The sequence below is a fragment of the Cyanistes caeruleus genome, chromosome 14 (assembly GCF_971803275.1).
Source record: "Cyanistes caeruleus chromosome 14, bCyaCae1.hap1.1, whole genome shotgun sequence".
Classification (NCBI taxonomy): Eukaryota; Metazoa; Chordata; class Aves; order Passeriformes; family Paridae; genus Cyanistes; species Cyanistes caeruleus.
In genome coordinates, this window is record NC_141714.1 from 1,507,453 (window position 1) to 1,519,378 (window position 11,926).

At 58.6% G+C, this 11,926-nt stretch overlaps 1 protein-coding gene across 1 annotated transcript; it reads left to right on the forward strand.

Moving 5' to 3' along the window:
- The first annotated feature begins 2,122 nt into the window (after window positions 1-2,122).
- Window positions 2,123-3,831, forward strand: LOC111929327 (brain-specific homeobox/POU domain protein 3). The gene is made up of 2 exons (XM_086850250.1): window positions 2,123-2,330; window positions 2,725-3,831. The coding sequence occupies exons 1-2, from the start codon at window positions 2,211-2,213 to the stop codon at window positions 3,628-3,630; spliced, it is 1,026 nt and encodes a 341-aa protein (XP_086706376.1). The 5' UTR covers window positions 2,123-2,210; the 3' UTR covers window positions 3,631-3,831.
- The last annotated feature ends 8,095 nt before the right edge of the window (window positions 3,832-11,926 follow it).

An 11,926-nucleotide genomic window follows, 5' to 3' on the forward strand; every position in this document is an offset into this window, starting at 1 on the left:
CAAGCTGTGCCAGGGTGCCCAGAGGTGGGTTCGGGGACCCACCCGGAGTGTCCCTTGCTCTGAAAGTTCGTTGTCAGGACAAAGCTGAGGGCAGGATGCTCAGGGCTGTGACAGGGAAGGAGAAGAGGCTCGGTGGCTCGGAGAAAGCAGAGGAATGGGAAGGAGGGAAGGCTGTTTACTTCATCTGATCCAATTTTCCTACATGGACAGCGGCAAGACGCAGCTTGGCACGGGTTTGCTTCCTTGGGGAGAGTGAAATCCTGGGCCAGGAGCTGAGCTGCTCCCTCCAAACTTCTCTGAGCTGCTGAAGTGCAGAAAAGGAGGAAAACAGGGGTAGAGAGGCCACCAGGAAGAGCCCAGCAAAAGGAATTGTGGAATACCCTGAGGCAAAAGCTCCCAGAGTCACGAGAGAATTAACAAAGGCAGCTGGAGGGGAGAGATCCCACCACAGAGCACCAGGAAGGGACAATTCCCCTTCTCAGGAATTCTGCTGGAGTCTCGGTGGAGCTTTCCAGCATCCTCTCTGGGCTGGCCATCAGCTGATCCTGCAGCTCTCCAGGAGCACACTGGAGACCGTGACTCAGAGCTCTGCTGCCGGCAGAAGAAGGGAAGAGGCTCCCGAGCTCCCGCCCGCGCCGGCCTCCAGAGAGTCAGAGCATCCTGGCAGGGCCTGGCACACGTGGGGAGCTCCGGTGTCCAGGGAGGGCTGGCAGTGTCCCAGGCCACTGGACAGGGCTCTCCCGGCAGCACTTTGGTGCTGCTGCGGTTTTCTCCCCAGGGGGATTTCTCTGGAGTCAGGATTCAGCCCTGGGCACTCTCCCCCAGCCCTGGGCACGAGCCAAGGGCTGCACGGGGCTGGTTTGGGGGATTTCTGTGGTGGGTTTCAGTCTCCTGTCGCTGGATCTGACCCTTCCCTGGGCAGGTCCAGCACCAAGGAATTGTGTCTGGTGGTTCCCTCGTGTCCCTGCCCACGGACGATCCCCGAGTGCCTCCCAGCCCAACCCATTCTTCGATCCTTTGGGGGACACTTCAGCCTCTCAGGGAAGGTGGGGATTGGCCACGGGGTGAGGTCCGGATTTTCCTGTCCCTGTGGCTGTGTCTGTCTGAGACACCTGGCAGGATCCCCGGGAGAAGGGACTCGAGGATGCTGTGGAGAAGGGAGCAGGAAACAGATCCCAGCCCTGACTCTTCAACAGCTGCCCCGCGTAGCAAAGTCTGGATTTTGGGGCTGGAGACGCGCACTTGGCTCCCTTGGGAAGTTTGCCTGAGCACAGGATCCTGCTGTCCTCCATCACCACTGGGGCTCCCCCTCGGCAGCCCCCTGCCCTGGGGCTCTCACGCTCCCCGGGCACCTTTTGAGAGCAGCCGGGGGGCTGCAGCTGCCCCCACGCCCCGATCCAGCCGCACAAGCAAAGCTCGCTGGAGGTGGCAGGAGCTGGCCGTGGTGGCAGGGAGGGACACGGGGTGGGGAAATCGGCACGGATGGGTGAGCGCAGCGGCAGCGAGGAGCCGGAGAGCGGAGGATGGAGAGGCTGCACGGGCAGACGTGGAGCCCGTGGGAGCGGGAGAACGATTTGGGGAACGAGCCGGGAGATTCATTAAAACAGGGGGGAAACAAAAAGTTGGTGAAACTTTTCTTGATTTCGTTGTTTTTACGATTTTTGACCCAGGGTTGTTCCCTTCAAAAGGAGAAGGGGGACGGCTCCTCTTCAGCCCCGGGTTTCGGGCTGCTCTGCTCCCCAAATCCCCCCGGGAGCCGCGGGCAGGGGGCGGGCAGGGCTGGGCGGGGGGCGATGGGGGACAGGGGGGACAGGGAGAGGGGCGCACCTGCGGGATGAGCAGAGCCGGGGAGGAGCGGACACGGGGGGGGGTTGAGCCCCGCTTTGGGGGGGTTCACCGGCAGCCGGGGAGCTCTGGTTTGGGGGTGCGGGGGGTTTACAACCGGAGCATGGGGGAGGCCGGTTCGGGGAGGGGGTACCACGGGCGGCGGGGGCTGAGCCCCGTCTGGAGGGGGGGTGAGCTCGGTGCCCGGGGGCGGGCGGTGGGAGGGACCTCCCCGGCCCCTCCCGGTGGGCGGGGGGGCCGGGCTATAATGCCATTGATGCCGGGTGGCGGAGCCAGACAATACCGCGCCCCCGAGCCGGGTGCCCGGAGCGCCCTGCCCTGTCCTACCCTGCCCTGCCCTGCCCCGGCCCCGCTCCGCTCCCACCATGATGTCCATGAACAGCAAGCAGGCGTTCAGCATGCACCCCATCCTGCACGAGCCCAAGTACCCGCACCTGCACACCAGCTCCGAAGCCATCCGCAGAGCCTGCCTGCCCGCCCCCCAGGTAAGCCCCGGCTCCGACAGCTTCCCCACCCTCGCCAACTTTCCCTTTGGCTTTGGGGGGGGGGGGGGCGGGGGGGTCCGTCCTTCCCCTCCTGCCTCCTGCGGGGGGCTGTTCCCGGGGGAGGGGGGTCTGCGGGCGCGGGGGTCGCTCCGGCCGTCCCGCCCCGCTCCGTGCGAGCGCTGGGGCCGCGGGACCCCCGACGGCTCCGGTTCCTCCTCCGGAGGGTCCGGTTTTACCCCTCTTTCGGAGAGTGGGTGCTCGGCAGAGCTCGGGGGTCCTCCGGGCGGGGGGCTCGGCTTGGCGTTACCTGTCCCGGCGGGGCAGAGCGGGGTCTCGCTCACGCCGCTTCCCTTTAATCCTCTCCCGCTCTCTCGGTTTGTTTCTGGCCGCGCAGATCCAGGGGAACATCTTTGCGGGCTTTGACGAGACGCTGCTGCGCGGGGCCGAGGCTCTGGCCGCCGTGGACATCGTGTCGCAGAAAACGCACCCCTTCAAGCCCGACGCCACCTACCACACCATGAGCAGCGTGTCCTGCACTCCTACCTCGTCCTCCGTCCACCTGCACCACCCGTCCGTGCTGACCACGCACCACCCGCACCACCACCACCACCAGCCCTCGCAGGGCCTGGACGGGGAGCTGCTGGAGCACCTCAACTCGGCGCTGCCCCTCGGAGGGGTGCCGGGCCCCGACGTGGGCTCCACGCCTTCGCACCCGCACTCCCACATGTCCCACATCAACCACATGGCCCACCACTCCCAGCCCATGAACGTGTCCCACCCTCACGGCCTCGCTTCCCACGCCGTCATCTCCGGCCCCGAGACGGAGACGGACCCACGGGAGCTCGAGTCCTTCGCCGAGCGCTTCAAGCAGAGGAGGATCAAGCTGGGGGTCACCCAGGCCGACGTGGGCTCGGCGCTGGCCAACCTGAAGATCCCCGGCGTGGGCTGCCTCAGCCAAAGCACCATCTGCAGGTTCGAGTCGCTCACCCTGTCCCACAATAACATGGTGGCCCTCAAGCCCATCCTGGAAGCGTGGCTGGAGGAGGCCGAGAGGGCGCAGAGGGAGAAAATGACCAAACCCGAGATCTACACGGGGGGGGACAAGAAGCGCAAGCGCACGTCCATCGCCGCCCCCGAGAAGCGCTCGCTCGAGGCCTACTTCGCCGTCCAGCCCCGGCCCTCCTCCGAGAAGATCGCCGCCATCGCCGAGAAGTTAGACTTGAAGAAGAACGTGGTGCGGGTCTGGTTTTGCAATCAGAGACAGAAGCAGAAAAGGATGAAATTTTCTGCCACCTACTGAGAAAAGGGGCTTGGGGAGGGTTCTGCCCTCCCGACCGTCCCTCCCTGGTCCTTCCCAAAAGGGGCTTGGGGTTGTCGGCTTCTTCTTTTTGGGGTTTTTCTTTTTGGGGGTTAAAAAAATTGGAGGAAAAAAACACCCAACCAAACTAAACAAAAAAATAAAAAAAACAAAAAAAGAGGAAAAAAAAAAAAAGAAAGAAAAGTAAACCTTAAAATAAAGGGAAACGCGCCCAAAGCAAAGTGAACAGTTTGGTGCCTGCTCCTCACCCCTGGGCGAAGTGGCCCCGCTGTTCTGACTGCTACAGACTGCTTTTGTAGATAAAACTGGAGAAAAAAAAAGAAAAAAAAAAAGAAAAAAAAATCTAAAAAGATGGAGAAAAAGGCAAAAAGACCAAACGAAAAGGCCAAGGGGGAAGTTTGGGGGTGCCCGGAGTCGGGGCAGCAGCAGCAGCCAGAGCCCGGTGGGTCTTTGTCACTGCCCCTCCCGGCTCGGGGAGCTCCTCTCGCTCCTCCGTGTCCGCTCCTCTTCTTTTAAAAAACAACCAATTAAACAGAAAAAAAGGAAAAGAAATGAGAAAAGAAACGAGCTGTAAAGCCGGGGCGCTCCCCGCCGCCAGGGTCCCCCGCACACACACGCACCTGCATGGTTTTGTTCTCTCCCCTGCCCGCCCCCAGCAAACCCATCGCGTTTTTGCAGTACCATTTCTGTTTCTACCTCATCGGCTAAATTTTAAAAAAAAAAAAAAATTAAAAAAAAGGATTAAAAAAAAAAAAGGAGAAAAATATCAAAAAAAAAGAAAAAAAAAGAAAAAAAAATATAATAAAAATTGGCCCGTCCCTGGAGTCGCGGTTTGTTCGGGGAAATGGAGATTTATTTTGCGTTGGTTTCACTCAAACCGTTCGATTTCCGTATGGTTTTCACTGTATAAAATCCTTGGCTTCGACAATCACGTCCTTGGGGCTCAGCGGAGCGGCGGCAGCGGGGACAGAGCCTCGGTGCCCCTCGCATGGGGAACTCTGCACTTTGGAAGGCAAGAAAACTCTTCTTTTCCCCCCTTTTCCTTTGCATATTTAATAGAGAAATTTGCCTCCTTTTCTTTTCTTTTCTTTCTTTTTAAATTTTATTTTTTAATTTTTTTTTTTAATTTAATTTTATTTTTTTTTTCGGAATTAAAGGAGATTTCGTTCCGCTGTGTGTGTGCTGAATGAAATTTTGGTGTCCGTGTACGCTGCAGCATTTCAAATAAATCATGCACGTTTTACCTCACCCTCCTGCCTCCTGCAGTTACTGCGGCTCCGGGGAGCTTTTCCCGGGACTCCCGAGCAGATTTTCCAGCCTGGAAAAGTCGAGCCGGGAGTTCCTGGAGGATCAGAACCTGCGGGTCCGCTCCGTCCCGGCGACACGCGAGGAAAAAAAAGGGTTAAAACCGAATTATTTTCGTTGGTTTTATTCGTTTGGGCTGGTTTTGCTTTATTTTTGTTTGGGGGTTTTTTGTTTGTTTGGGTTTTTGTTTGTGGGTGGGTTTTTTTGTTTTTTTTTTAACTGTTGTTTTGTTTTGTAACTTTTTATTTTGTGGGGGGGGGGAAATATTCAAATGCACTTCGTGGTGGTGAAACCCGACAGACGGGACCCGGCGGCTTTTACAGGGGAAAACCGAAGTAAAAGAAGAAAAAATAAAGTAGAATGAAATGAAATGAAATGAAATGAAATGAAATGAAATGAAATGAAATGAAATAAAGTGAAATAAAAAGCGCTAAAGTGAAATAAAAAGCGATAAAGTGAAATAAAGCGAGAGGAAGTAAAATGAATGAAAGTGAACTAATGAAATGAAGTCGAACAAAATAAAACCAAAGGAGCGAACAAAAACCATGAAAACAAACAAAAAAAAATACAAACAAAACCCTAAAACGCCACAAAGAAAAACAAACTAAAAAAAATATTAAAAAATAAATAAAAAGGAAGGAAAGAAGCGATTGTGCGGCTCCCGGAGGAGCTGCCGGAGGAGCCCAGCTGGGCGAGCGGGGCCAGCTCGGGGTGGCCACCAGAGCCCCCCGGGACCCCTCGGGACCCCCCCAGGGCATCCCGCAGCCCGTCCCGCACCTCTCTCCTGATTCCCGGCCGTTCCCAGAGCCCATCCCTTTGTTGTTGCGCTCCGTCGCTGTTTTCTCGGCGCTGCGAGCAGCGCATTTTCATAAATAGACCTTGGCCGAGCGCTGCCGATGAAAGTTTAATGAGGAGGGATGCTGAGTGCTGCCGGGGGGGCCCCGATCGGCTCCGAGCAGCATTAGCGGGGCCCGGCCCCCCCGCTCCCCGCTCCCCGCTCCCCTCCCGGCCGTGCCCGGTGCCGGGCCCGGTGCCCCCGCTCCGCCGCCTTCACGGGAGATGCAATATTCATCAGCCGCGCTGATAAAGCCCCGGCTCGCTCTTTCCCAGGCGCAAAGGGGGGAGCGCCGCGCTGGGGAAGCGGAGCGGGGACCCCCGGGCAGGTAAGGGGGGATCCGAGCCGGGGATGGGGCGGCTCTGGGACGGGAGGCCTGGAGAACTCATCCCAGCCGGCCCGGGCATCGCTCCTGCTGCTGCCGCTGCTGCTGCCGTCCCTGTCCCTGCTCCTGCTCGTGTTTCTGCTCCTCCTCCTCCTCTTCTTCCCAATCCTTCCTGCTCCTACTCCTGTTTCTGTTCCATCTTCTACTCCTGATGCTCCTGCTCCTGTTCCTCTTCCTGCTCCATCTCCTGCCCCTATCCCTGCTCCTGTCCCTGCTCCTGCTCGTGTTTCTGCTCCTGCTCGTGTTTCTGCTCCTCCTTCTTCTCTTCCTCCTGCTATTACTCCTACTCCTGTTCCTGCTCCTGTTCCTGCTCCAGCTCCTGTTTCTGTTCCATCTCCTACTCCTGATTCTGCTCCTGCTCCTATTCCTGATTCTGCTCCTGCCCCTGCTCTTTCTTCTGCTCCCCCTGCTCCATCTCCAGCTCCTCTTTCTGCTCCTGCTCCAGCAGCTCCCACTACTCCCAGGCCAGCCTGAGCCTCCAGGATCCTCAGGGAAAAGCCAGGAAGGAGGTGGAGAGGGTCCCTTGTGCTTGCCCTGCTCCTGGCACAGGACAGGGAGAAGCTGCTGCTCCTCCTGGCGCGGCTCTGGCAGCCAGGACTCACCAGGAGCAGGTTCCAGCTGTGCTGCAGTGGCCTCTCCTCCTGCTCTAGGAGGATCTGGGTGCCTCCAAATCCGTGAAATCTGTGAAATCCCGGCTCTGCAGAGCTTCTGCCACAGGGTGAGGTGGGAAAAGCCCAGGGTGAGGAGGAGAGCGGGTGTGAGAAGGAAAACAGACACACACAGAGGTGTCACCCGCACTCCTGGGGCACAAAGGACACCCTTGAGCCTGACACTGGCCCCAGAACAGCATTAAAGGAAAGGAATATGGGCTGGAGTGGACACTCCACTCTCACCCTGGGTTTCCATCCGAGGTTTGAGGTATGAGCAAGGTTTGAGGTTTTCCAGCTCTTTTGCTTCCACCTCTGCTGGCACCTGCAGCCCTGAGCTGGCCCAGAGCTCAGCTTCAGCCACCTTTGAGGACTTCATTCCTCACCTCCCTCCAGGCTGGTGGGATTGAGGGGCTGGGCCAGGTCCCAGGGGCACCCTGAGAACTGAAGAAAACATCAGCACCAGCAGTTGAGCAGGGAGATGCTGTGGGGCCTTCAGAGCAGGGGTGATGGGTGAGTGGAAGCCTCTGGGCTCCAGTGAGGGTCACTGGAGAGGAACCACGGAGCCTCTGTTGCTCTGACATCAACCTGTGACCTCAAACCCTGGCTCAGGGCTCAGGGGCACCTTCCTCACCTGCTCTTAATGACCAGCTCAGGTGGAGACACCAATAAATGGGGATGTGACAGCTCAATCCATCAATCCCATCAATCCCATCCCATCCATCTCATCCCATCCCATCCCATCCCACCCCATCCCATCCCATGGATCCCATCCCATCTCTGCTGCTGCAAAAGCTTCCCAAGGATCACTGCCCACCAGTTCTGGGCTGCTGGAGCTGTCAGACACCAGTTCCCAGGATCTCTCTGCTCCACCCAAGCTGTTTCCTTCCATGCCTCGCTCTTTTGTGTCGCTTCCTCCTGCTCTAAAGCCAAGACCCTCCAGGACTGTGGCCATCTAAAGCCCTGGAGCTCAGGTGGGACAGAGATGTGGTCTCAGTGTGGCCATGCCACTGCTGCCAGGGGTGCAGGGATGTGTGTAAAGGTGGAGCCTGGAGGCTACAGGCAAATGCAGATGAATTCCCTGGAGAAGCCCTGCCCCTGTTTTATTTTTTAGGGCTGCTTAGGATGGTGCATTCTCCAGCCTGGAAAGCTGCTCCAGGTCCCTTCACCACACCTTGTTCCACAGGGCCCATCTGTGCTGCCACCTCAACCCCTGTGTCCTGCTAAACCCCATCCCAGGGGGCTGATCCTGGAATATCCAGCCTGTCTGGGGAGCAGCTGTGGGTGCTGTGTGTGGAGCTCAGGGTGCTCCCAGAGAGCTCTCAGGGCTGCGGGGGATCTGCAGCACCAGCAGCGATCCCAGATCCCCCAGGGATCCACATCCAGAGGCTCCCGTGCCCAGATGTGTCTGGCTGATCCCATCTTTGGGTCAGGAGCACAGAAAATGCTCTGTGTTCTTTAAAGGATCTGCTCTGAGAGCTGGGCAGGGCCAGGGCGCTCCCGCTCCCGACTTTTCTATTATTCCATGTGTTTCAGAGCAGAGCAGATGCATTTTTAAAGATGCTTGGGGTGGGCTCTGTTCCACTACAGGGGAAAAAGGAGTAAAACCATGATTAGAGGCTCTGTTGGCACCTGAGCAGGGGGGAGGATGGCCAGGGTGAGAAGAAACGGCTTCAAGGGAGGTTTAGGTGGAATATTGGGAAAATTTCTTCATGGAAAGGGTTGCCCATGGTGGAGACGGCACCCCTGGAGGGATTGAAAAGTGTGGATGTGGCACCTGGGGACACGGGGCAGTGCTGAGGGAAGAGCTGGAGGCTTTTCCAAGCTAAAGCATCCCGTGGTTCTGCAATCCCAGGGAAAAGGAGCAGGCGTTATCCCTTCTCCAGTGGATCAGGTGCCCTTCACAGGGCCCCAGCCCTGGGTCAGGTGCAGCTGCCTGTGCTGGGAGCAGCTCCAACCCCTGGCTGTGCAGAAATGGAGCTCCCTGCTCATCCCCGTGTCACTGAGGAATGGGACATCCTAATAAATTTACACATTTGTGGGGTTTTTCTATTTCTTTGGGGTTTTGTTTGTTTGTGGGGCATGTTGGCTTTTTTTTTTTTTTTTTTTTTTTTAATCATTTAGTTTCATCTGTGTTCAAGAAATACTTCCAGAAATTTCTTCTTGTACTTTTCCTGAGCTCTTTATCTCAGCATCCTCCACCTCCAGGAGCAGCCTCCTTCCCCCATCAGCCCTCCCGGAGCAGGAGCAGCCCCCGAGGAAACCCTGAGGAAGCGCTGTAAGATTTGCCTTCGGCTCTTTGGGGAAATCCAAGAGTAGGGAAGCTGACAGGTGATTTTTGGGAACTTTGGGATGCTGGAGATGGAGGGATCAGAGGTAAAATCTCCATTTCATCTGCAGCACCTCTCCAACACCTCCAGCAGCTGCAGGAAAATTGGAAGAGAGCTGGAAAATTGGAGCTCTCTGAGAGATGTGGAAGTGTCAGCTAAGGACTGTGTTTTATTTACAGCAGGGTTTGGGGTCACAGAAGGAAAAGTCCGTGTGTTTGTCTAAAATCCTGCTCCACCTCTCTGTCACTTCCCAGCAGGGAATCCCAGGGAGCTGCTCCAGAGGTGCTCCAGGGAAACAGCCTCGAGCTCAGGGAGCACAGCCTCATCCCTCTGCAGCTCCAGGATGCGCTTCCAGCCTCATCACCGGATAAATTGTGGAGCAGGGCCACGTTTGCCTCTTGTGCAGAGCAGAGGAAATACCTGCTGGCCTTGGAGCATCCAGCACACCGGATCTGTGATCTGCCCAGCCTTTCAATTAATTCCCAGAGCCGAGATAAATGGTCAGGGCAGAATTTCCCCCTTGTTTATCGATATTTGCACCGTGCCCAAGGAGATCAGCATTCCAGATCCTGGGATTAGGAAGGACAAATGCAGCTCTCCTTTCAGCAGGAGGGCTGGCTCAGGGTGCCACTGCTGCCACTGGGGGCTCAGGGCAGGAACCTGCACTCGTGGCATCTCTCAGATCAGTCAGGGATTTTTGGGAGGCTCCTTCCCTCACCCTGAGTCGCACCAGAAGTGATTCTGCCCCCCCTGGTACCTTCCCCCTTCTCCCTCCAGCCCCTCCAGCCCCTCCAGCATCTCTCCTGCTCTTCCCTCCTGCCCCTCTCCCAGGCAGCTCTGTCCGTCTGTCTGCGCAGTCTGTCCTCACATCTGGTCCCACCCAGCTGCTCAAGGACCGTCTCAGAGCTGCTCCAGCCCAGCTCCTGCAGTACCAGGAGCTGGTACATCCCATCCCATCCCATCCCATCCCATCCCATCCCATCCCATCCCATCCCATCCCATCCCATCCCATCCCATCCCATCCCATCCCATCCCATCCCATCCCATCCCATGGATCCCATCCCATCCCACAGGGAACGGTGTCCGTGTGTCCCGGGCTGAGCACGGCTCCGTTTGTCCTTCCCGTGCTGTGGTTCCTGCGAGAAGGACCCTCCGGGCAGAGCTGCTCCCGACGGTGCTGGGTGCACCCCGCTGCCCCGGCTCCGGCCGCCGAGCCCTGGACAGACGGACCGGGACCGAGACCTGGACAGACGGACCAGAACCGAGACCTGGACAGACGGACCAGAACCGAGACCTGGACAGACGGACTGGGACCGAGACCTGGACAGACGGACCGGGACCGAGACCTGGACAGACGGACCAGAACCGAGACCTGGACAGACGGACCAGAACCGAGACCTGGACAGACGGACCAGAACCGAGACCTGGACAGACGGACCGGGACCGAGACCTGGACAGACGGACCGGGACCGAGACCTGGACAGACGGACCAGAACCGAGACCTGGACAGACGGACCGGGACTGAGACCTGGGAAGACAAACCGGGACGTTTTTTTTCTGGACAGAAAAAACGGGATCGAATCCCGGGCAGATAAACCGGGACCGAGTTTCAGGCTCCAGATTTCCCCTGGGATCCCCGGGCTCCAGGTTTCCCCTGGGATCCCCGGGCTCCAGGTTTCCCCTGGGATCCCCGGGCTCCATCCTTTCCCCCGGGCTCCCCGGGCTCCAGGTTTCTCCCGGGAGCCCGTGGCAGCCGCAGGGATCCGGAGCACATCCCACACCGCATTCCCGACTCCTGCCGGCTCCTCTCCTCTGGCCGTGCCCGCTCCCGCTGCAGTTCCCCGCTCTCTCCTCACTCCGATCATGGAATTCTGACTTCCTCCGGCTTCTCGCATGGATTTTCCCTCCACCCCGGCTGTGCTGTTTAGTTCAGATCTAAGCGAGCTTCCCGAGCGTGCTGCCTGGATGTCTTCATTAAAACGCGCAGCTGGAGGAGGCGGCCGGGGGAGACGGGGGCGGCTCGGCTCTGGATTCACTCTGAAATCCATGGGAATCTCCTGCTCCACATCTGTTCCCGGCCGCCGACAGCTGCGCGCTCCAGCCGGGGGGACACGGGGTCACGGCTCCGGCCGGGGCTGATGGGGCAGCCCCCGGGGCCGTGTCCCCTCGGCTGTGCGGGCAGGTGGGCAGCCAGGACCGTGTCCCCGAGGGGCTGTGGTGGCCGGGCCGGCGGGGGAGGCTGCGCTGGGCTTCCCTGGGGCTCCCAGCTCCGGGAGGGGGATGCGGAGCAGCCGGGCTATCCGTGAGATCGGCTCCCCAAGGGGAGCTTTCCCCTGGGAATCTCTGAGCCCTGGGTCAGGTGTTGTTCTCGGGTACCTGGAGGTGAGGGAATCACTGCAGCGACACTGCCGGAATTGGAGCCCCTGGGGCGGCCTGTGCCTGTCCCTGCGAGTGCAGAACCCCAGAGTCTGGCACCGACCTCCAGCCTCCCCGTCCAGCACAAGCTGCCAGGACCTGCCAGTGACTGAAGTGCTGAGAAAAGCAACTTCTCCTTCCACCAGGAGCTGTTTTCCCATCTCAGCCACCCCCCCAGCCACAACTCTGAGCTTCTCCCTGTGATGTCCCAACCCTGGCCAAAGCTCCCTGAGCTCCAGCCTCCCCAAACCCACCCTGCTCTCGGGTTTGTTCCTCCTGTCCTCCGTGTCTGGAGGAGCTCGGGGGAGCAGCTGCCTGCCCTGCCCAGCAGCAGCTGTGCCAAGCCCTGCTCTTGCTGGGG

Coding starts and splice junctions, on each gene's coding strand:
- LOC111929327 (XM_086850250.1), top strand. CDS start 2,211: ATGATGTCCATGAACAGCAAGCAGGCGTTCAGCATGCACCCCATCCTG. Junction 2,331..2,724: donor CCTGCCTGCCCGCCCCCCAG/GTAAGCCCCGGC, acceptor CTGGCCGCGCAG/ATCCAGGGGAACATCTTTGC.